At 40.4% G+C, this 24374-nt stretch overlaps 1 protein-coding gene across 1 annotated transcript; it reads right to left on the bottom strand.

Annotated features, from left to right (window-relative positions):
• Positions 1–818: 818 nt before the first annotated feature.
• On the bottom strand, positions 819–23405 carry TRABD (TraB domain containing). The gene is made up of 9 exons (XM_010581272.1): positions 23382–23405; positions 21107–21185; positions 18338–18504; positions 17211–17351; positions 10571–10681; positions 9048–9187; positions 6641–6813; positions 4291–4402; positions 819–1336 (listed from the first exon to the last, which is right to left on the bottom strand). Exons 1-9 carry the CDS (start codon positions 23403–23405, stop codon positions 1159–1161), a joined length of 1125 nt encoding a protein of 374 aa, XP_010579574.1. The 3' UTR covers positions 819–1158.
• Between the last annotated feature and the right edge of the window lie 969 nt (positions 23406–24374).

Genomic DNA, 24374 nt, shown 5'->3' with positions numbered 1-24374 from the left:
TGGATAATTAAGAAAGAAAATCACAGCAGTTTGAAGTACCCATAATTCTATGTATAAATAGCAGGTAATCCAAATAAAATGCTACAGCTATTTTGAAAAACTAAACTGAACACTGCTTTTCTATTAAATAGACAAAAATATTCATCCACTGAGAAATCACATTGATAAATAAAATATTTTCATGTATCAAAAATGAGGGCCAGGTGCTATCAATTCCAGACTTCTTGTCCCAATAATGAAAGGTCTGAGAAACAAAAGTAAATTGTATGAGAAACAAAAGGAAATTGTACAGTAGTTCTAGTCTCTTAACTTTACAATACTGAATCCAGCAGGATTTGGCTAAATAATACAGTTTAAATAAGCTAATCTAAAGGAACAGAGTATCCTGTAAACATCTGACACAAACCACGTTGCATTCTGATGGTGTGGCTATACCTTCTCTATGCAGGAGAAAGACAATTCAACTGGTGGTGGTAACAAGGGATGCAATCTAAAGGCAACGTTCCTGTTCTTCAGTAAGGCTTGTAAAAAATTTGAGCAGTGCATGTATGACAGCCTGTACAATTCTGAAATTTTTGGAAAGCTCTTAAGTTTAAAAAAAGCCTAAATGTTTTAAGTATAAAACACACATTGAGAAGATGTCCTTCTAAATTACATGTAAAAGTGTCTGGCACCAGAAATGACCACTAGGTATTCTTATACCCAAGGGAAAAAAAGCAAAGAATCACTCAAGACAAGCATCCCTGAACTTCGGAGCAGATGCAGCCAATTAGGTTACTTTGTGTTGTTCTGTTCCTCTGGAAAAGAATTAATGAACATACACTCTTTAAGCTCTCTGTACTACATCATCAGTAATATATATTATATATACAGTATGTGTATATATAATATATATATTTGTGTACATATTTCTTTTACCTCAATCTGGAATCACGTGGTTTCATGCAACACACTTACCAGGAATCAAACCTATTCATTAGATCATAGCTGGTGTAACTTTAGTATCAAATCTTTTATTATACAGCAACTCGGCATTGCTCAGCATCAATCATCTCTGACTAGAATCCTCAGCTCGCTCTTCTTTCAGTCCAGTTCACATCTGTTGCCTCTATCACCCTTTTTCAGCCACCTTCTTCACATAGTGCCTCCACTTGATGTTCAATGCTGAGACCTTATTTCTGTCAGCTTCTGAAGATAGCTCTGTGCTGCTGGCATCGAGAGAATAAACTGAACCGTCCTTTGACCTATTCGGTAGCAGCCATATCCCATCAGTCCAAAAACTGTTGCTTTTATGACAAATTTGAAAATCTTACTTGACGCTGATGGAGGAGGCACACTGAAGCAAAAGATATAAACCAATGTTAACACCTGCATAGCTGGAAAGAACAGGCACTTTCCAATCAAAACAAGGATCTTTTCTCCCCTTCCCCCTTATAGTGCAGGAGACTTCCTGGTAACAGATGTGTCATGAATGAACAGTGTATTCTTTCATGTTCAAGGGCTACATCCAAATTAAACAGTAACATCAATAATAAATAATAAAGCTTTTTTCCACTTATGTATGATGCCACTCTTAATGCCTATGGACCTTGACTTGCCCATCACCCTATCAAAGTAACTAAGACAACATCAAGACTTCTTGAAGAATACTAGAAGTTAATGTTGTTTGTCGAACTGTTCATAATGTTACTATGCATATCTCTGCAGAGACAAAAGTCAGAAGAAAGACAAGACACAGCCTAAGTGCAACGCCTGTACAGTCAACTCGCTGTCATTCAGGGTAACGGAGGAAAACAGAGCTTGGATATTCTGCATAAGGCATGTCAGGACCTGGTCAGGTTTGTGCAGCCAGAAGGAGCAAGTCTGGAGCCGGGCTGGCCCCTGTGCAGATTCAGAGGGGTGTTTCAGCAAGGTGTACCCCCTGGATGCCGGGCAGGCTTACTAGCCCAGCTACAGCTCCCAGCGTGCAGAAGCCAAGCCCCTGAGGCGTTCTTGGCCTCCCTCCAGAGCTCCACAGAGGACAGTGCAGACAAATCAGAGAGGCTTCGCACGAAGCTGTCCCCTGTCTGGCAGGTATTGCTGGCTTTGAGATCTTCACAGAGCCACTTGGAAGTCTCTGCACTGGCCACCTGGAACCCACAGGGTAAAGGACAACAGGCACACCAGGTCTACCCCTGCCTTCAAGCAGTCTTATTAACTTCGTGTACAAAGCAAGCTGTTAATATTACCTTCAAAATAAAGCTGGCTTTGAAAGCACAGTCACTTGGATATGTAGCCCTGCACCTTCACTAACAGGCTCTGCAGTACCTCAGCTGGCCCTGCACCCACAGCATGCCTACACTGCAACTCAGATAATCCTCTCACAGGGGATGGAGAGGTCTCTGCATGTTGTTTCAAAGAAGCCACAAATTCTCATTTATTTGTATCTAGAAAATGTTCCTAATGTATTCAGAAGCAATCAGTTAACAGTAGTGCAAAAATGTTATGGGCACACTCAAACGAGGTTAGATGCACTGATATTAGGATACAACTAGACTGAGTTTAGGTCCATGTGCTCAAACTAGAGTGAAATTAGTACTGGTGAGATTTTGCATATTAAGGGAATATAGAGGAAGAGTTTTAAAAAAGCATACACACCGAACAAAGAATGGGGTAAAGGCATCCCTTTACACCTTCTTACATGCTGCTCTATCTATTCTTTCTCAATTCCAGTCCTCCGCACAGTTTAAAAAAATAAATTCATAGCAATCTGAAGCAAATAGTAAGGTCTGCTCAAAGTCAGGTTCAATGCATGAACTTAAAAATTGGAAGTCTAAGAAATGTATATGCTTCTATCCAGACGATTTCCAGGATCACTTTGGAACTTGTAAAACCTAACTAAATACCTGTAAAAGTTTTAAAAACTTTTCACTTTAGAGAGGTGACAACCATTAACATGTACAAAAAAACCCTGTAACTCTGCTCTGCAACTGCAGTGCAACAGCATGAGGGGTAAAAAAGTTTAAGGAGAAAGGAGTCTCAAATATAGTAATCTTATGAACATCATTTGCTTCATATTATTTTAGAAAGTCAAATTAATGCAATATTAATGTCTTATGAAAGATACTGGTAACCATTCCCCTTAGTTATGGCACCAGCAGGGTAAAGACAATCAAGTTGAAGAGCCTAAACTTTGATGAAAAAGACCCTCTACATAAACTTGAAGACATGTAATCAGGCTTTCAGCTCTTCAGTTCTGCAATGTCAATGATGCAGCCAACATTAACCATATGGATTTGGGCAACCTCATTTTACAGTTATTTGCAAGGGTGCAGAGGAATATGGACATCTAGTTTGTGACTCCAGGAGAGGCTTAGCCTTGAAAAAGATTTATAAATGGCTAGGCAGGGCTTCTGTACATTGCATTCTTGCATCCAGATATCAAAAATCTCTCTAAACCATATTTTAGTGCCTAAATACACTGTTTAGTTAGGGCACAGTCTTTTCTGTTTTTCAGAGCCTCTGAAGAGATGAGGTACATATATAAACACAGTAAACAGATGTGATAAGGTAAAGTGCCAATATTGGAAAGGCTCTATTATCCTAAGCTACTGCAGACCAGTACTACCAGGTTGTACTATAATCCCTCCTACAGTTCTAAAGTCCTGACCTTTGTGGCTTTATAGGATACACATAGTCTGAAGATTTTAGTTCTTCAATTCCTTCTTTTACAAAGCACTTGCATCTATTTTAATAGCTACTTTGGAGCGAGAGTTCACCAGATACGTGGCTTATATCAGCCCATATTTAGGTATATGCATTAAAACATGTTATTACTTAAATATATATACAGTTAAAAACAGGCTATGAACAACTGTGATAGTAAGCTTGCCAGAGCCAGCAGCGTCTTCACACAACAAAAGCTTTGAATCCAACAGTTTATATTTACCTAAGCTAGGCTGGAAGCCTGGTTTTGTTTTCACGATCTTCTACAGCCCTTGTTTGAATTCTTGTTTTAAAAGCCTTAAATGTGGATCAATGAATTTTCTTTCTAGACATGGGCACCTTCTCATCTCTCCTTCCCTTGATATCCAACTATTTACTTTTTTCCTTTGATATTTTCTTTTCCTTTGCTGTAAGCACAATCTGCAAGCACTGCACAGCAAGCAGTGAGCTGACGGGGCAGGGATGACAGTAGTGATGTTTCTTCAAGCTGGGACAACCAAAAAAACCCACCCCAACAAACCAATTATTGCTGTCTTTTAGCAAGAGAAGCTGTTACGTCAACATGTAGGAAAGGAAGACTGTTACCTCATTATTTCCTGGATGTTTAAGTCAGAGTTCCAGTTCTTTTCAATTCCAGGTACATGACCCATCCCAACAACACCAACTACAACAGCTGGGATATATTTTCTAGGTTCAGCTTGAAAGAGAGATGGAGAAAAAGGAACACATCAGTAAACCAACTAATTTCAAGCTATAAATAAACAGGTAATGTGTGAGATGACAAAATGGAATTTTCCAAGAGGCAGGGACTCTTCTACCAGATATTAAAACTGTTACATACTAAAAGTTAATACTCATCTCACCTACTGCCTCTTATGTTGAAAGTCTAAAGAAAATCAGCATGGTTTCTGGATTTTCAGGAAATGTTTGTTTCGGTAAACAGACCTGGCCAGGGTTCATACTCCAGCCTCGGGGTGAGAGGCTCAGCAGATGCAAGCTAAATTAATTTCTTTCCTTCCCTGTGTGAGTCATGTTTCTGTACTGCTTATCAGGAACAGCCTTGGTCTTTGCTGTCTCCTGAACAGAGAGCTTCCTCCACCACTTTGGACAGTGGCAGCTGGCACACATCCAAACTGTGACAAGACCTGGCCTAACAAGCAGAATGAACAATCAGAGAACAGCACTTGAGACCACGCCTGCCCCTGTTAAGTTTACTGTTACAGACCTGGCCTCAGCAGGTAACAGCAAAACCCATCCCACTCGTGTGCAGCAGCTAGCCAGTCATCATTAGATCACTGCAACATGTGCCAGCTCCCACCCTCACCTCCTATCTACCATCCAAATTCCACAACACCCAGTGGAAGTGAAAATGTTGTTCCTGGAAGTTTTGGGATTACCTCTCCCCCAATGAAAAAACAGCACCACACCATGATAAAAATAATTCACAGAAAACTTTCTAAGTGATAGTAATCAGGCTGCTTTCCTATGGGGAAAATTATACATAAATATAATAAATAAATATAAAATGTAAGTTCCACTGCCTTGCTATAAATATCCATCCTTGGTTTTTCCAGAAATAAGTAAAAAAATTTGAAAAGCAGGTCCCCCCAAAATGAAACAAAACTGTATTGAAAACTCTAGAACTATTATACACTTTTTCAAAATTGTTTCTTCGGCCTTGCCTACAATAGCAAATGGTTTGGACAATGGTGACGATGCCCTATTTCTGCTCATTTGAATTGTGGGGTTTTGTATTTTACTACAAATCTTAAGTATATGATTTGCCTTTTTCTTTTTTCCTCCCCTTTTTTCGTTTTGCCTCTCATGAGCATGAATGCATAGAATAGATTGTATGTCTGTAATATAAACGCACAGCTTCTAAACAAAACTGTCTCTGGTACTGTCTCTTGTTAACTAAGAGATTGAGACACATGACTATTAGTCAGGTAGTCCCTCACATTCTTGTCTTTTATGGTCCCACCTTCCAAGTCCTTCATAATGCATATAAACCCCTTCCAGTTTCACAGGCATTCACTAAACCAGTGATCCAGAAACTGAGCATTTAAGAAGGTAGGTGTAAGGGGGAGGGCGAGAGCAGGGAATTGCTAAACAATTCCTTTTGTGGCTCATGACCCAGCAAGGACCAACAATAAAACTAAATTTTCAGCCTGCTCTTTAGACCAAGTAACTGAATGCACCTGTGCCTCTTCCAGTCATATGAACTGAGCTAACAGAAAACACCGTATGTTTGGACAAACTTTAAGGAGGCAGCATTGAGGTAATATCAGGCAAGGGATGTACAAGAACACAAGTGCAATCCCCTTGCTATTTTTTCAATCACAAGACAGTGCCAGAGGTCTGCACTCAAGTGATTACAAACAGTATCTTAAGACAGCAAGTAAGAGGTAACCCATACGTCAGTATGCTTATATATAGGAAGGGCACGCAGATCACATACAGCAGCAAAGTACTTCCAAAGGCTAGAGAAATGCAGTTATACTGTATGCTTATACCTTCCTGAAACATGCAGTCACACATTTCAAGCAAGAAAAGTTTCTGAGCAGCTAGTGATGACAATGAATTTGTTAAGGTAACAAGGTGGAAGTGAGATAGGCAACATAAGACTGTCCTGTGCTGTAATACCAGATGCTTGCCTTTTGAAAAAGTTGTCAGGCTAATTAGTATTTTCCAGTTTTAAACAGGACAATGAGAAAGAAATCATAATTGGAGTCTACTGCTCTACAAAAATTCTTTACTTCTATAGGTGGTTGCCACAGAGGAGTAATATCCCTGTTTAATTTTTTAAGCACTGTAATCTTATGTGACATGTGGCACACATGAACAGAACATCCCAGAGTTCCTGAGAAGAACTGAACCTTGGGCTAGTACACAAAGAACACCTTGCTGGTTATGATATCTGCTTTAAAACAATTACTTTCTGAAGCTCGAGGTAGTTCTATCTGTTTTGCTGCTTGCTTCAGCATGTAGGTCAAGTAAATATCTCTTTCTGAGACAATCGTTCGATGAAGATCAGGAAATTCTCCAATCATTTCTGCCATCATCTGCTCCAGTAAATCCTTCTGTTTGCACTTCTCCACATCATCTTTACTGAAAGAAAGGTAAGTTTTCTCAGTATCTGTTATGCTTTTAAAGCCCAATACAGACAAACCAATGAATAAAAACAATTGGGTATTATACACATTCTTCACATAAACCCACACACTTCAGTTCTCCTCCCCCAGTTCTCTTCAGAAGCAAAACAAACTCCCTAAACCTGTAAAACTGGGTACCTAACAATGCCTCTACAGTAAGGAAAAGGGAAAAAAGAAAGGTCACTTGCCTTAAGGCAGTGCTAGTGGATTTTCACCCTTCCTAGTCTGAAAGCTGACAACTCAACTGAGCAAAAGCACTAGAGCTTCAAAGGGAATAGTTTTTGTGGTGCCCCACTTTCAGTGTACATTAGTAAGCTTAGAAGAGGCAACACAGAGCACTCCCAAGGAAGCAGATCTGATCACTGAACACACGGAGGCTCTATTTAAGGAACAAAAAAAGCACACCATAAGGCACAGTCTGAGGCGATGGAGAGTTCTGCAGGTTCCTAGAGTCAAAGTTATAAATAAATTATCTGAACAGAAGAATAGGAAATGGTCTGGAAATAAATAAAAACTGCAGGAGTAAATGTAATGAGCTTTTATATTTTTTTATAGGTGCTGTTAACCTTCTGTTTGCACCCACAGCTGTGGTACAGTCATAGTTTGTGGCAACAGAATCATCTGTTTTTGCATCACTGTCTACTGACAAATGATGCCAAACGTGCTTTCTTTATTTTCCAAGATCAAAAGGACACTACGAATGTCAACAGGGACAACCGAAAGAAGAAATGCATTGCTAGCTTTCAACAGATCATAGAAAAACTATCAGACTGACACAAATTTGATGCTGCATTATTACTCCATTTTCTGTAGAATCTCATGTTGACGGCTGGGTGCACAATACCCCCCTCCCCCAACAACTTCCCAATTATAAACATCTTTCCTTTTCAGCCCCTACCCACATGTTACTTTTCAAAATCAATGTAGCAAATAAATCAATTGTATGACAACTGAGATGCCATGTCCAAGCTTCAGTAGGAAGCTAGTGTGCATATACTGTAATTCTCTTAATACTGCAGTTGAAAACCAAAATGTTCTTAGGATGGATAAAAGAATGGGAGAAGTTGCAGAGAAATATATCCTCCAATGCCCTCCAAAAGCCTGCAAATAGTTTCATGCTGGTATTAGACCAGTAAGTAAGAAAACTTACTTTGCACATGAACTGTAGTTAATGGATTGAAAGAGGGTCAAACTCGTTTTACAGATCAATGTAACAGCAAGTATTTACAGGAAAGGACAATTAAGTAAATGCTAAAACTGGAAAACGGAAGGTCTGATTGACCAGACTACAGTTTGAACCCTGGCCCAATTTTAAAAGCCTGGAAAAAATGCCACAGATCACTTCATGAGCTGTGCAGAGCTCTGGTCATAGGGTACGAGAGCGGCACTGAGATTCAGGGACCACGTGCACAGGGAACCCATTTCTGGCAAGCCTCCCACCACTGTGAGTCTCATAGGAGCAGACTGAATTTAGAAGGACAGCCGTGCATGTGTTCTCACCCAGTTCAAGCAAGTTATCGCACACCTACTTGTGAAGAGAGGAAGCACAGGGATGTCTCTGAAGGGCAGGGGAAAACAAATGGAGCAAGAGAATAGCTGTCTGAGAAATATTACTGTAAGGCAAAAGATCCTAACAATGTCCCTGTATAAAGGCAATAGTCATTAAGAGTCCACATGTTGTCCACAGACTTCAAACATTTTCTCTTGTTCCAAAAATCTGCTCAGACAGCAGATTCAGTTCTCAAGCTGCCCTGATCCAGATGTGACAGCACAGCAGGCCCACATCCTTTGGAAATCTTAAGGAGGTATAAATTAGCATACCAAGGCCCTACTCTCTTCTATTTATAATATCCACACACAGTAGTGGGAAAAATTTTATTTTCAGCATAATAATAAAAAAAATAAAGTTTTTTCTTAAGTACACTAGGAATTCTCCAGCACCGAATCTCTCATTTCACCTGGAAGTAATGTATCAAAAGACAATTAAAGGAAGAGCTGGAATACGATCAGAAAGACAGCTTTCTTTTCAAAAATACGGATTATTGCAGTATAGTTTGTATATTTATCCTTCTCACCAACTTCAAGTTTCACTGCATCAGGCTGGGTACTGAGGACTTCCAGCTTGTACTAAAGTCAAACTGAAGAATTGAACAATTCACCCCAATAAACATGTGGCAAGCTTATTCATACCTGATTGGGTCAGATAAGAAGCAAAGGCCCCAGGCAAGCTTGACTTTTTGCCAGAAAGAAAGTGCAGCAATTGCTCTCTTAAATGTAACAGGGATGGGTCGGTCTCCAAGATGGAATTTACAGAAAGGTACTTTACTGGCCTGAAAGAGAACATACAAATCGCGAGTCAACATTTCATACTGCAGCACAGTACATCCTTATTAAGAGAAAATTTGTTTTATTGTGTTATATAAGGCATCTTAAAAAAGAGCAAGTAGTGTCATAGTTCAACGTTAAAAAAATATTTTGGCTTTGCAGTAAATAAAATTTCCAAAATACTACTTCATAAAGGAATACATCAGCTACAAGATGCAGTAGGTATTACAGTAAAAACATTAAGTTGTAATGCTACACTCTTTAGGTTACTATTACAAAAGCAGAAAGCTTCTGTTTATGACTACTTAAGGTGTACAGATGGGCCTCAATATCTATCTGGATCTGAATAAAGTCGACGGTGAAACAACTGTGGTCATTTTGCTTTTACCGAGGATTTGTCAGGATCACTAACCTATCAGTTTATCATATTAAAATATATTCAAGAAGGAGCTTATGAAACAAGAACTGATGCCAGATACCACATGACAATGCGAGGTGAGACTTTGCTGCTGTAGCTTAGACTGACAAATTTCAGCACAGTACAGAATTTCTAGAAAATTCTTTCCTATGCATACCTGTTTAAAAATTTCAAACAGCTACTTTAGAACAGGACAAAGCTAATATATATATTTTTTTCTTTCCCACTTAAAATGTTTCACTCTGGTCTGGAATGCTTAGGAAAATAAGCCTTGAAACAGTTTTCTTTTTATTAAGGTTAAATACACCAAATTATTCCAGATTCTTTAACAGCTACGTTACCTCAGATTTCCTTACTACATTCTGCAAGGTCAATACATATACTGAAAATAGTGTCTCAGTTATTTCCAGACAAAAACAAGAGTAGCTGTGATACACAGTAGAAGTCCAGCTACTATTTACTTCCCAGTATCACAGCTGGCAGTAGTACAAAAGGGAATGTTAAAAGACCAGATAGGACTAACAGACTAGTCAGATATTTCACTTCCCCAACCAAACTTTCTAGATGAATGTGTTAGATCGCATTAATGCTTTAGAGTTGGTTTTCACAGCCTGAAACCCTGACACCACCAACAGTGGGACCAGGATCCATATCCAGAATCCAAAAACAATTGTTTAACGGGAAAAAAATAAATAATTAATGAAATGAAAACAAATGCCATCAGAAATATCAGGAAAAACCCTTATCATTTGAAGCCTTTTTGGAGTTGCTTTCATGCCACTTAGGGCTACAAACCTCTGTAATTTGAGTACACTTTGAAGCCAAAGATGATTCTTACTACTTCATAGGCTTCAGCACAAGTATGGCCAGAGTGCTCTTTTCTAGTCACTAACAACTGGTTTAATTTAGTTCGACTCCGGGAGCAAAATGCCAATATTTTGACCTCAGAAAAACCATTTCAAGTTCGCACCTCTTTGAAAGCCTCCCTGAATTCTCCTCCTGGGGCCATTCCAAGCTGTTCTGTGATGTGAGCAGAAACCTTCAGAAGCAGCATTTGCATCAATCCAGACATGACTCCATTCTGGTGGAAAAGGGAGAAAAACATTAAAAAAAAAAGAAAAAAGAAAATCAACAAGCTGTGTGGATTTCGAAGAAGAATGTACTGTTCACAGTAAAAAAAACTAAAAAACCATTAATTATCTTAGTGAAGCAGCAGCACTGAAGCTACCTTTTGGAGCCAATTCACTGATCAATACAGCTCTTATTTCAGCTTGTATCGGTTGTGAAGTAGCTTTTCACTTCAACGCATGGCCAAAGTATTCTCCCTTTCACCAAAAATATATGACAGACTTAAGACAGGAGGGCAGCCAGACTTACTCCCATCTGTATTTACTCCACCTGCTGGAAGAACGCTTCTGAATAACTGAATGGTAAAACAGCTTATACCGTGCATTTAATTTTTCTTGATCTTTCTAGTTACAGAAAAAAAAAAGGACCACAAGAGTATATTCCATTCAATGTGCACTGAACATCACGTTATAGAGATACTGAAAGGGAAATAGCTAGTGGTCTAATCATAGACACTTCCACAATCCTGGGAAACACTAGGCTGAGGATTGGTTAGGTTAACAGACACAGAAACACAGAGAATCTACTGTTGTGCAAGAAATTGCAGTGCATGACTTCAGCACATAAGACCTTAGAAAAGGCCTCACAGTCCCAAGTACAACTCACTCCCACAAGCAGACTGAAGGGCCCTCCTTGCAGACTTACTACTTTTTGAACACAAACCTAAAATCAAGGCTGCTCTTTAAAAAAAAAATAATTCTCCTATATATACTTATGCAAAATTTCCCTTCCCTATACTTTTACAAAAAGAATGAAAAAACACCTCAAACAAATCCTTTCAGAGCTGTTCCTTCTGTCCAGCTCTGGCTGTCCTCGACCAGTTATTTTTATGACTAAGACTCAGTGGCTGAGTGTTACCTGTCCCCAGGTGTAACCTGTACCTTGATTACACATCTCCTCCCATTTGGCATCAGTGCATACCACTACCAAAAAGGGCATTCCCCCTTCCCTCGACAAAGGTTAATTTCCTGCTGTATCACCAGCTTCATGCAACTGAAGATGAGGTTACATGGGATAGCTTGAGTTAATATAACAGCTTGAAGTTACCAGACAAAGGTCCTGGTCTCCATTCCTTGCTCCCAGGACCATGCTCAAATGATCCACCCTGTGCCAGATCTGATGCTTGCGTGACCTCTCTAAAGGCTGTAGGCAGTTTCTGCAGTTAGGTGAACTCAAGAGTCACTGAGGATCAGAACTGGCAAAAGAGAGGGGCTATTTTCAAAGCCAACTGATTATGTGCTTTATCATGCTATAAACTAGCAAGCATGGCAGAAAGACAGGGCACTGGGCTCCTGGGGAGAGATGAGGAAGAAAGAGGGCAGTGAGAAAAAAGGGTTTGGGCATCTTTGAGATCCAGTTCAAAAGCCTGGGGGACAAGGGTTTCCAGAAGTTCAGAAAAGATGCCCACAAAGAAAAGAAAACTAGGATAATGCAGCCTGAGGTTTTTGCTGGCTCATCTCCCCTCCAGGACTGATGTATTTGAAGTTGCATTTTTACATCATGACAGAAATATTCATCCCTAGAGGGCTTTAAACTAAAGTTGCTGGGGGAGGGGAACCTCAATCCATCCCACTGCTACCAGTTTGATGCCAGTGCCAGCAATAGATGCCCAGAGCCTGGAGAGGGATCACAGGTCAGTAGGAGAGCACCTGAAGAGCAGCACAAAGGAATTCCAGCCAGCAAGTCAGCTTCATCAGGGGCCCGACTGAAATGCCTCTAGGCAAATGCAAGTAGCATGGGGAATCAACACGAGGAGTTAGAGACGTGCACACGCCTGCAGGGCTATGATCTTATTGGCATCACAGAGACATGGTGGGATGGCTCCTATGACTGGAGTGTTGGAATGGAAGGATACAGGCTCTTTAGGAAGGACAGGCAGGGGAGATGGGGAGGGCATGTCACCTTCTATGTCAATGACCAGCTGGAGTGCATGGAGCTCCGCCTGGGGATGGATGAGGGGCTGACCAAGAGCTTATGGCTCAGGATTAAAGGAAGAGCAGCATCCGGTGACATTATAGTGGGGGTCTGCTACAGGCCACCCGGCCAGGAAGACTGAGCAGATGAGGCCCTCTATAGACAGATAGGATCAGCCTCACAAGCCCTGGTTCTCATAGGGGACTTCAACCACCCCGATATCTGTTGGAAGGACAGTATGGCAGGGCATAAGCAATCCAGGAGGTTCCTGGAATGCGTTGATGACAACTTCCTTCTTCAAGTGATAGAGGAGCCAGTGAGGAAAGCTGCTATGCTGGACCTTGTTCTCACCAACAAGGGGGGGCTGGTGGGTAATGTGAAGCTCAAGGGCAGCCTTGGCTGCAGTGACCATGAAATGGTGGAGTTCAAGATCCTTAGGGCAGTGAGGAAGGCGCACAGCAAGAGACATCCTTGTCTCTAAATTGGAGAGGCATGGATTTGACAGATGGACCACTCGGTGGATAAGGAATTGGCTGGATGGTCGCACTCAAAGAGTTTGCAGTCAACGGCTTGATGTCCGAACATCGATGTCGAGACCAGTGACAAGTGGCGTTCCTCAGGGGCTGGTATCGGGACTGGCACTGTTTCTTTGTCAGCGACATGGACAGTGGGATTGAGTGCACCCTCAGCAAGTTTGCCAACCACACCAAGCTGTGTGGTGCAGTCGACACGCTGGAAGGAAGGGATGCCATCCACAGGGACCTTGACAGGCTTGAGAGGTGCGCCCGTGTGAACCTCATGAAGTTCAACAAGGCCAAGTGCAAGGTCCTGCACATGGGTCGGGGCAATCCCAAGCACAAATACAGGCTGGGTGATGGGTGGATTGAAAGCAGCCCTGCGGAGAAGGACTTGGGGGTATTAGTGGATGAAAAACTGAATATAAGCCAGCAATGCATGCTCGCAGCCCAGAAAGCCAATCATATCCTGGTCTGCATCAAAAGAAGCGTGGCCAGCAGGTCCAAGGAGGTGATTCTGCCCCTCTACTCTGCTCTCATGAGACCCCACCTGGAGTACTGCATTCAGCTGTGGGGCCCCCAACATAAGAAAGACATGATGAAGATGATCAGGGCGCTGGAGCATCTCCCCTATGAGGACAGGCTGAGAGACTTGGGGTTGTTCAGCCTGTAGAAGAGAAGGCTCCAGGGAGACCTTACAGCAGCCTTCCAGTACTTAAAGGGGGCCTACAGGAAAGATGGGGAGGAACGCTTTAACGGGGAGTGTAGTGATAGGACAAGGGGTAACAGTTTTAAACTGAAAGAGGGTAGATTTAGATTAGGTATTAGGAAGAAGTTCATTACTGTGAGGGTGGTGAGGCACTGGAACAGGTTGCCCAGAGAGGCTGTGGATGCCCCATCCCTGGAAGTGTTCAAGGCCAGGTTGGATGGGGCTTTGAGCAACCTGGTCTAGTGGAAGATGCCCCTGCCCATGACAGGGGGATTGGAACTAGATGATCTTTTAAGGTCCCTTTCCAGCCCAAACCATTCTATGATCCTGCTGCCTAAAGAGGGATGCATCTTTGAAGGGTGTCCAAGTCATTTGTGCTCTTAACCTGCATGAAACACCATGATTAGCATGGAGACAGTGAAAAGAACAGGAAGAGAGAGGAATACCCAGGCAAAGTATGACTGCAGATTTTAATGCCCTTCCCCAGGCATCTGTTAGTGGCAGCTGCCAGAAGGCTTCTGAAGCAGATAAATCTTCCACAGGACTCAGCATGGAAATGCTTATACTATATATGGGAACACAGCCTATGGAGGGGGCCTTGGGGCTACTCTGACTGTATAACAAATCACAGATCCAGCCCGAACTGCAGAACTGCGGACAGAAACAAATTGTTTGTATTTTAGTCCTCTGGATTTCTTCTTTTTCAAAACCCTGCACAAACACAGCCTTGCCACTTGGAGCCTGGAACTGGTTTTCCTACTGCTGCAAGTGCACTGGAGGTTAGGCTTTAAAATGCAAGGGAAGGCAGCAAGTGACAACAGCCTGTTCCTGTCCATATGGATGTACCCATCATCTGCCAATTCACATTATATCAATTTTATTTAACAGAACAATCGTGTAGGTTATCTAAACACGGAGGGCTGTATTGCACGGTGCAAAACTAGAGCTCTGTCACTGGCCAGAAGCATTAAAAAAAGCCAACATTACAATATATTCCTGCACAGGTGACTTCAGCCTAAAGGAGTACGTTAAAAAGGTGAGGTTGAGCTAAGATTTTGCTGCCACCAGCCCGCTTTCCCTTCTGCCCCAGAACAAGGTTTCTCAACTCCTCCTCTGTGTCAGGACCAGCAATTGTACAGCCACATAGGGACATGATACAGCTAAAAAGCAAGCCCTGTTCAGACTGCCATGCAGCCATGGTATGGACACAGAAGGGACAGTGGAAACAGGAAGCCAGGGCAGAAGATAAGAAAAACCTGTCTTACCAGTTTGGTTTAAGCAAACTGTTACTGTGCATCTTCAGGTAATCAGCATTTGAGCCAGATACCAGTTTGCACCATGTTGCTTTGCTTAATGGAAAGCAAACAGAGAATTCTCTGCAAACAACTGTAAGGGTTTTGAAATTCAAGGAGGAGCTGAGGAAGGCTGTTTTTAACCTGGAACAGTTGCTTGATAAGCTGTGAATACCAGCGACCCATTGCAAGTGTGTAATGGTTTCATATTAACACTCAGTTTCCAACTTCAATTAAGAGCAATGAAATGCAATTTTACTGCTTAAGGTTTACACAAGTGATTATAAAAAGACAGTTTCCCTTCCTAATTTGATACTCAAGGATGAAAGTTGGAAGCTTTGACTTTTGGTGTAACTCTAGGGCCTGAATGCACATTTCAATGAAAGCACAACTGAAGCACAACTGAGCAACTCAACAGCTGGTTTGATTTTTGCTATAGAAAAACAAAGACACTATAATTTAGCATCCTGGTTTTCCCTATATAGCCCATGCTGCTACTGAATGAAAGGGGGAAGGTTGGGTTTGGTTTTTTTTTCAGTTGAGACTATAGACAGAGAAAGATACTATTTAAAAGGCTCAGTGTCCAAATTTTATTATTTGCATAATCCCTGGTGACAAAGGAGACTAAGATTGAACTGTAACGATAGGAAGGATCTTTGTATTATTCTCTGGCTTTGGAGCTAACGCAGTCTGTGTTTCCTACTGTCTGCAACAAGATCACTTCAAGCCCTGGTAGGAAGTGCTAATTACAAAGCTGCCAACACAAATTTACATCCCAGAGGAAAAAAGTCCACCATTTTCATCGTCCTTTTCCTCTTAACAGAGGAGCACAGCAAAAACTGTTGCATTTAGCTTTGATGTTAAAAAAAAAAAAGCTTCTGTGCCTGTTTACTAGGTCAGAAGACCCCCAGCTATGCTGCTCTGGTTGTTGCGAACATGCATTCTTTTGGCTACATGCATCAGAACAATCCACCTTACCTAAAATAAACAGATGGATGCAGTAATTCATGCAATATGCAAGTGTTTTGCAATGTTCCTTCCTTTGACAGGACATAAATAAAGAAAACAGGAAAGATGCATTATTGCCTAACTCTCAGAGTCAGAAAGCCTGCACTAAGACACTATGTGCATGCGCACACACACACACACAAGTAGACTAGTCCGTAGCCACTGCAAGTGCTTCTGCGTGGATGCAGATTATATTCTTATGAGGGGTGCAATCCTGGAAATTCCCCAATTACACCAATAAAGCAATTCCAATATGTAATTACCACACAACCAAAATAACAATCTATGAATTTGTTCATTCAACTGGACACTGGAAACTGTTTTTACTATCAACCACATACTGCCATTCTAATCAAATGTCCTGTCATTTTTAAGTCAACTTTGTGCTGTTTCACTGTGCCTACCTTAAAATTACTCAAATACAAGCTAACTGGGCAAAACTGAAAAAAATACAGAACACTTGTTTTGCACACACATCCCAGACAGTGTCAAACTGCCAGAGCTGTTATAAATTGAATAGAATCCCATACTTTTCAGCCCAGATTTTTCAAAAACCTCCCTGAAGGCCTACTGTGAATTAGAAGCTACTCAAAAGACAAGTGGATGAGAATTAAAAAGAGCGAGACACTAGGATGAAGAAGGAATGCAACTAAACAGATCATGACAGACAATACCAAAACTAAGTGCTCCCTTAATAGCTGTGATACAGATGCAGATTGCAGAAATAATAATCATATTTAAGTATATTAGCAGAGCATTACAATTACAAAGTTAGACTTGTGTCCTGCAAATGGAGCAACTGTTAAAGCCGGGAGGATTCCTGCCGAGGTCATCAACTGCCCATTGTGGAACAGAAGCCCTCAATACTCCAGCTGATAAAAAACAACAAAAAACCCCAACCCCAAACCTAACTTTGCCACTGTAAAAGTACTCTCACCTAGGTGAACACTATTAGGTTCCCAGCTGGTGGGAACACTGGTTTTGGTTGCAACTTGATGAATTGCTCTTAACACAGACCTTTAATTCTCCCTGTGGGAATCATACCTGCTTTATAGCTTGTTGAAGTTTTTCCAGATTTATTTCTTTGGCTTCTTTTAGTAATGTCTTTTCATCCATCTTTAACATAGAAACTCTGTACTGGCATAGTTCCACCACAACTACATCAGGCTGTACTTCTTGTATTGTCTGAAAAAGATTAATTTATTTACACCAGTTTAAGAAGGATTAAACAGAAATGCAGCCAATATAAATAAACTGTCATGAGAAAAGGGACTTAAAAGCACATTCCAACAACCATTTTCAATTAAAAGAACAGTGAAAGAGTAAATAAGACTTCTCCAAATAGCTACGTATGGAGAAAAACATTAAGGAAGATGACAGTGAAATGCTTTAGTTACTGGATGCTTTGGGACAGAAAGATGGAGAACACATTGTGCTGAGGAGTGGGGGGAAGAAAAACTTGATGTTAAACTTTTCACATTCACAAAGTTCCTTTGATCATTCTCTGCATTTCATTTGCAATCTGAGTTAGAATAAGCTTTCGAAGAACCAGGGTTGATGATTCTGGCACAACATTCCTCCCCCTCTAGCTGCTGGAGAATAAAGCCACTCTAAACTGCAGACTCTGTATGAGGCACAGTATGAAACAGCTCCTACTTTCACTAGAGCTTCAGACCTATCTGCATCTTGAGAATGGAATCCAAGTCGGGGGCAGCATGGTTTTACAGCTCAGTATTATACACCCTGGGCACAGACAAGCTGTAAACTGCAGTTTCTGTTCTAGGCTTTGGACCTTCTTAGCACATCCCCATCACAGTGAATATGCAACCACCACTGTATGCACTATCGGTGTGACATGATGCTGTATCGTGACAGGCAACATAAACTTCACTAGGGGGACTTCTACTTTTAACACTGGCACTGTATCTGCATTTGTTTTTCTAAGGACAAGTAAAAATATTTGAGATGGGAAAGCAATGCACTGCATCAAAAAATTAAGATAATATGTCTGCCTCTTAGTTCATCCCACAGCGCTGCTAGCCCTCCAACAGCTAACAAGAAAAAACAGAGTCTGGAGGTTAAGCAAGTCAGAGAACTGGACTTCATTCTACTTAATGCTAAGCTGACAACATTATAAACATGCTGCTGAAGGTCTCCCACTTAGCATTTACCTTCACTACATCCTTTTTGCTGCTGTCACTGAAGTGGGCTGTTCCAACCACATATACTTTAGAACCATCCTCAGTGTCAAGCTCAGTCACAGTGCTTGGTAAAGTAGGCTTTTTCTGCCTCTTCTTCATCTTCATCTCCAGGAGAATTTTAAATGCATCTGCATCAGCTATAAATGTAAAGAAAAATAGAAAAACACACATGACTATAAAATGCAGGTAAGTAAAACAGAAAACAAAAATGTCACCACTAAACAGCAGAGCAGAGCTAAAAGGCCATTGATTTACCACTGTAATCTTACATTCAATTCTGAGGCTACATCATTGAAAGTGCCACCACTGGAGAGGCTGCCTCCAAGCATGGGTCTCAGTCCAGGTTTCCTACCCTGTGGACACTGGGACAGGTTGTCCACGCAGTTCAGTAAGGGAAAGAGAGAAGCTGTGTGGCAGGTGAGGTGGATAGAGAAGCAAAGAATACTTAGAAAAGGTATACACTAAATTGGAAAAAAAAAAAGGCATTTTTTTAATTCTAGAACAAAAGCGTTCCCTTTTGGGATTTTATCTGTATAAACGATAGCAACACATGTACACTGGTGTGAGTATGCTGGTAAAGTCACCTGCATATAATGGTACATATAGAATACCTACAGTACCAATCTTAACCTTCTCTCTGATTAACACACCAGGGATCAAGCATACAACTGAAAACTAAACCTTAAGAGGTATTCAGGTCAGGAAACCAATCATTCTTCCCTAATTTCAACAACAAACTATTTAAGACCAAAATGGTACAACTTGAGTTTAGCCCATCTATGCCAAGCTTGCCACGGAAAATAGGAAGATCTATCGGTTCCATCACAGTTGCTTGTAAAATGCCAGAAAGCCTCATTAACTGAGATAGAGAAGCTTCAGTTTTACATCAATGGGAAATATAGTAACTTTGAATGAGTCATCTTTAAGCTGTAACGCATCTTAAGAGGAAAAAAAAAAGCATCAAGTAGGAAAGCAGAGTTTTGTTTCCAACCAACTCTCTTTCTCTGGCAAGCTGCTGCACAAGTTAGCAGAGGTCTCAAGTGGTCCAGAAGCCTGGAATAGGATCATAATCCCAGGGAAAAAAAAAGTTAGTGAACAGTTTGCAGGCAGGATGTTAAAGGTGCAGACAAATTACAGCCTCCTACCATACATTCGTTTCATGAATCTGGTTTAACTGTGCGGCTCTGGCCCCAGATCTGTCCCACAAATACTTATCTCACAAGATTTTATGTCAAAAAAAACCCAACCCCAAACCAAAAGCCACCCTCCAACATCCTTCTTATTTAGCAGTTTAGCAGCCTACTACTTCATGGTCAATACCCAAGGAAATGGTCTTAGATCAGACCATACTAACTGCAACACATCATGTTGCTGCCAAAACAGAGGGTGATGCCAAGGAGAGGGTGGGGAAAAACATGACTGTAAAAGGAAGGAGAAGAGGCAGGGCTGTTGCATTTGTAGCACTCTCAGTCACATGATCATAAAAGCAGCCATGGTAGATCAACCAAAATCTACCTAAGCAAATATCCTGTCTCCCACAATGGTCAGAAGCAGATATCTAAGGAAGAATATAAGAAACGGGGAAGTGTGCACAATACCTTCCCCAAATACTCTCCTAACCTAAAGCCATTTATGGCTCAGATTCCCCCAGTTGAAAGTGGTTTCTATGTATTCGGTAACCCTTAAAGGATTTAATTTCTACTAATTTTTGAAGCCTTCAACTCATACATATATTCAGAACTGGACTGAATAAGGTTTCATGTGAAAAAAACCCTGCTATAACAGCATAGTACCAGATGTTATCATTTAAGGACATAATCAAGGAAAAAATTCTCAGAAACAGCTATGGTTTTTATTAAACCAACTTCTATATCTGGAGAAAAAAGCAACATAAAAAATTAATCTGCTTCTTTAGGTCTGAATGTTTTTCCCATAGCTTTAGTCAAGGCTCTGTTTGCTCCCATGATTGTTTTCTGAAAGCTGCGATCCTTAGGGATTATTCAGCAACTTCAGCATTATAGTAATGTTGCTGTTACCGGCTAATTTGCCCTAAGGTGGTTCAGAGCCTATTATTTGCCAGAAAGCACACTCTGAATGATACTATTGTTCAAAATGAGCATCGTATACATTAACATCTCAACAGTATATCAATAAACGCAAAGCAAATCCTAAGAAGCCCTTGTTTTCTCCTCCTGAGAAAGAAATGTATGTCATTATCTGATCCTTACCACTAAAAACTTAAGCACTTTTTCCTGGGCTTCAGAAGACAGTTTTGGCTGGAATACTTCTATCCCCACATCCTGCAGGCTTGGCCTTCATATCAAAACATTATCATGCCGGCATGGGCAAAGTATTCCACTTGGGACAGCTGATTCAACATCATAACACTAGATGCCAGAATGCCAAAACAAACACATACTTACACATCTCTGGCTTACAGAGCAACGACCGAGCTTAAAACAATAGCCGAGTATATCTATTAAATCAAAAACCATTTACTTTCTTCTGAAAGCATGGGAGCAGCAAACTGACAATCTATATGACATTGCTCTTTCCAAATTTGGTTTAAGCAACTAGGCCTTTCTACAAATCATGAATAGATTAAGTCAGATATGACTTCATTCACATCTCCCTTTTGTGCTAACAGCCACATCCTTATTAGGTAAGGAAAAGGCATAGGCGTTTAGCTTAATATACTTCCAACATGATACACCCTCCCCAGTCAAACCAGAAACATACAGATATTCTGCGATACACTTGACGTTTCCTTTGGGCCATCTTCTGGTGCATCAGAGGAGGACATTGGATCTGCAGCAGCCTGTATGAAACAAATTCAAAAGGAGGCTGGGAATTATAATGAAATGTTTTAATACATCTTTCCCCTTGTGAGTTTGTTCAATTTGAATCTACATATGATATTCAAGCAAGTAAATAATTTAAGCAGTGTCAACAGTTCAAAACATCTGTGGTTTTACAACTGTTTTTCTCCTAGCTGGATAAATATGAGAAAGAACATATAAAACCCAAACTATTTAATGCCTATTTTAAAAGATAATATTTATATCTGACATGGAGTTTAAAAAAAAAATCTGATTCTACAATAAAAAGAACAAATTTATCTCTAACACTACTACAGTGTTTTCCATGTTGGAAACTAAAATGTGCACTGATTATTATAATACCATTGCCATATTTAAGATGGGAGTATTTGACTCAACTACCAGTCAGCATTAGTCTGTCAGGAGTCTGACAAAGTTAATCGGCACTCACAAGAATACGCATATCCATTCAAGAAGAGTCTGCTCACGTATTTTATTCTGTTGGAGTAAGTGTAAGGTAATTACACAATATGCACACCAAATCTTACAAAGTTTATGTGTATGTTGACTTTATATACACAAGAAATCAAAAGGATGCAAAGCATCTGCATAGTTTTGTTCTCTAAAGGATCAGACAGTAATTGAAAAGATTTCCAAAGACTGACTTCTAAATATTATCACTAGAAGTATATGAGGCAGGTCTTTGGCTAACAAAACCGTTACTTATTTTTAACTAACAGGCAAGTTTCAAAACCTGTGCATAGAATTCAAACAATCCCAGTCATTCAGCCTATGTCATCCAAGCCAGAGAGGCAGAGTTAGTGCAGAAAAAAGAGACTTGAGAATCAGGGAAAGCTCAACTGTAAACTATCTTCAGGCAACTATATTAATTCAAAGTTGAATCAGGATGATTACTGGGAGAATTGGGAATTCCTGAACAACATTAAGTCAACAAGTTAGAGATAGGATGTGAATCCATCATGGTTCAAGTACCTTCCAAATGAAAGACAGTATTAATGAGTCAGCAAGCAGGCAGCCAAGCTCTCCTGAAGGATGTCAGCTTTTAGCTAGAATGACTGGTTTATTTACTTTGTACTTAACCTGGTAAGATTTAAAACAGGACTGTACAAAGCACATCCAATTTTTAAGAGCTTTCAACACGAGTAATTAATTTCTTCTTGCATTCCATTATGCCAAACAGCAATTTTCAGATAATAAATCCTGGGTGTCTTACCTTGGCCCTACTGAAGGTAAGGCAAAATTTATCATACATTTCATGGAATAAGACCAAAAAGTACAACAGCTTTACAGTGCAAAGTTTAAAACATTCACAACAACATATCATCCTTTCACTACAAAACAAAAGTCTGTTCATTGACAACTGCAAACTGCAGTTATACTGCAAATTGCAATTACATTCACAAATCTAATTTAACACCAGCTCAGCTTTTGATCACAACATATGGCTTGACTCTACTGCTTGCATACGTAACTCTAGGCACAAAAATATTTTGGAAAAATGTATCCATCTGTAACATATGGAATTAATCCTGTCACTTATGCTGGATGTGTCATCATAACAACATTACAGTGGGAAAAGCACTAAGCACCACATTAAGAGTCTGCCATTCAGTTTTTTGTGTTTTTTTTAATTAACTAACAGGACACAGGAACCAACATTCTTATATCTCATAAGAAAAAAATTTCTTGAGCTTCACCTGTTAGACCAGAAAAGGGTTTTGAGATACACAGATGTGAAAGGAGAAGAAAAGGAACAGAAAGGGTAGAAGAAAATACCCCAGTTTAATTTGGCAAGGTACTTAACATCTGTACAGTGAGATCATTCGTATACAATCAATTTGTGTATTCTGCTCACATTTTTTCCTCCTAAAGGTTTAAGCTCATAGGTTAGGCTATTTTCTGCAATTCCTCACTTGCAAGTAAATTAATAAAAAAGACCCTTTTCAGCTTTTGCAATTGGATGGAAAAGGACTCTGAAAAGAACCTAAATGTGGCAAAAAAATAGCACTCAGCCCCCCACCCTTCCCATTTAAAAGGGGTCTCACACTGGTAGTCTTGACCCTCTTGACTTTGCAGACCTTCCCTGAGGATGAGTGGAAGAACCTGGCTGATTCAGAGTCTTGACCTTCCCTGCAATTCTACTAAGAAAAAAAATCTTCAGCTCCAAGCCCTACCTCAGACTGTTGCTCCTCTTGCATCCCTGCAGCGCAGGCTTATTTTCACCAACCACACAAGAACTGCAAGAACTAAAAGGAAGAGAATTAAAAATTAATGCTATAACCCTGAGTATTTAAGAACTGTAAGGGGAAAAAAAAAAGCAGAGGTGTCTCTACAAACTCTAATAAAAGTCAAAGTAATAAAAGTCGAAGTAATAAAAGCAACAAACTGAAGATGCGCAAATGCTTCCTCCTCAACTCTGCTGCTGTTAAAAAAAAAACCAACCCAAACCCAAAACCCAACACCACCACAACCCACACCTCCAACCAGTAGGGTAAAACTAGCCTGTTTCAATCCAGTTCTTGAGTTGGATCTAAATCCAGAGCATAGTCCTGTTCTCACACACACTGAGAATATCTTGATAAACAAGGGTAGATTTTATGGGAACTCAGAATTTGCCTTTTTTGCTGTCTTAGATTCTGCAAAAATGCCTTTTTCCTCCAGATCACTCATAAGTAATTGAAGATACAGGATGGCAGTCAAAAAGGTTTCAGCAATAGCAAAAACCTTGCTCAACTACATCAGTAGTTCTGTCTTGTCCAAACAAACTACACCAAGACAGTTTTTAGGCAAATTTTAGGAATCATCTATATTTCTAAGACTTCACCACTACAAGGAATAGGAGAGCAGTCACCGTCTTAACGTTCAACTAGAGTGCCACACACATTGTTATCTGATCTGCATCATGTATGTATTTACAAATATGCTAGGGTCAGAACAACAGTATCACACCTGTGTGAAAAACCCTGGGAATTGGGTTTTCAAACCCCTAAGTGAATGGATTCCATGTCTTAGTTTTAAGATTCCTTCTTCCCTCCGTATTGTTCAAGTCCAAAAGTTCTCCCTGAAGCTGGCAGAGTGCTATGATTTGACTTCGATGGTACTCAAAGGGGATTGCACAAGACATTGAACACCTGACTAGTGCTCCTTCTGCTTATTCTCACTGCTAG

Source organism: Haliaeetus leucocephalus, unplaced genomic scaffold (genome assembly GCF_000737465.1).
Source record: "Haliaeetus leucocephalus isolate CR32 unplaced genomic scaffold, Haliaeetus_leucocephalus-4.0 Scaffold763, whole genome shotgun sequence".
NCBI lineage: Eukaryota > Metazoa > Chordata > Aves > Accipitriformes > Accipitridae > Haliaeetus > Haliaeetus leucocephalus.
Note: the sequence above shows the minus strand (reverse complement) of the source record. Positions and strands in the feature narration are given on the sequence as shown.

Bases quoted from the DNA above. Each gene is read 5' to 3' on its own strand.
- TRABD (XM_010581272.1), bottom strand. From the start codon at position 23,405: ATGCAAGAGGAGCAACAGTCTGAG. The intron at 21,186-23,381 runs GTAGGGCTTGGA...TGTTTCATACAG, and splicing joins AAGAGGAGCAACAGTCTGAG to GCTGCTGCAGATCCAATGTC. The intron at 6,814-9,047 runs GTATGAATAAGC...CCTTTCTTTCAG, and splicing joins TTCTTATCTGACCCAATCAG to TAAAGATGATGTGGAGAAGT.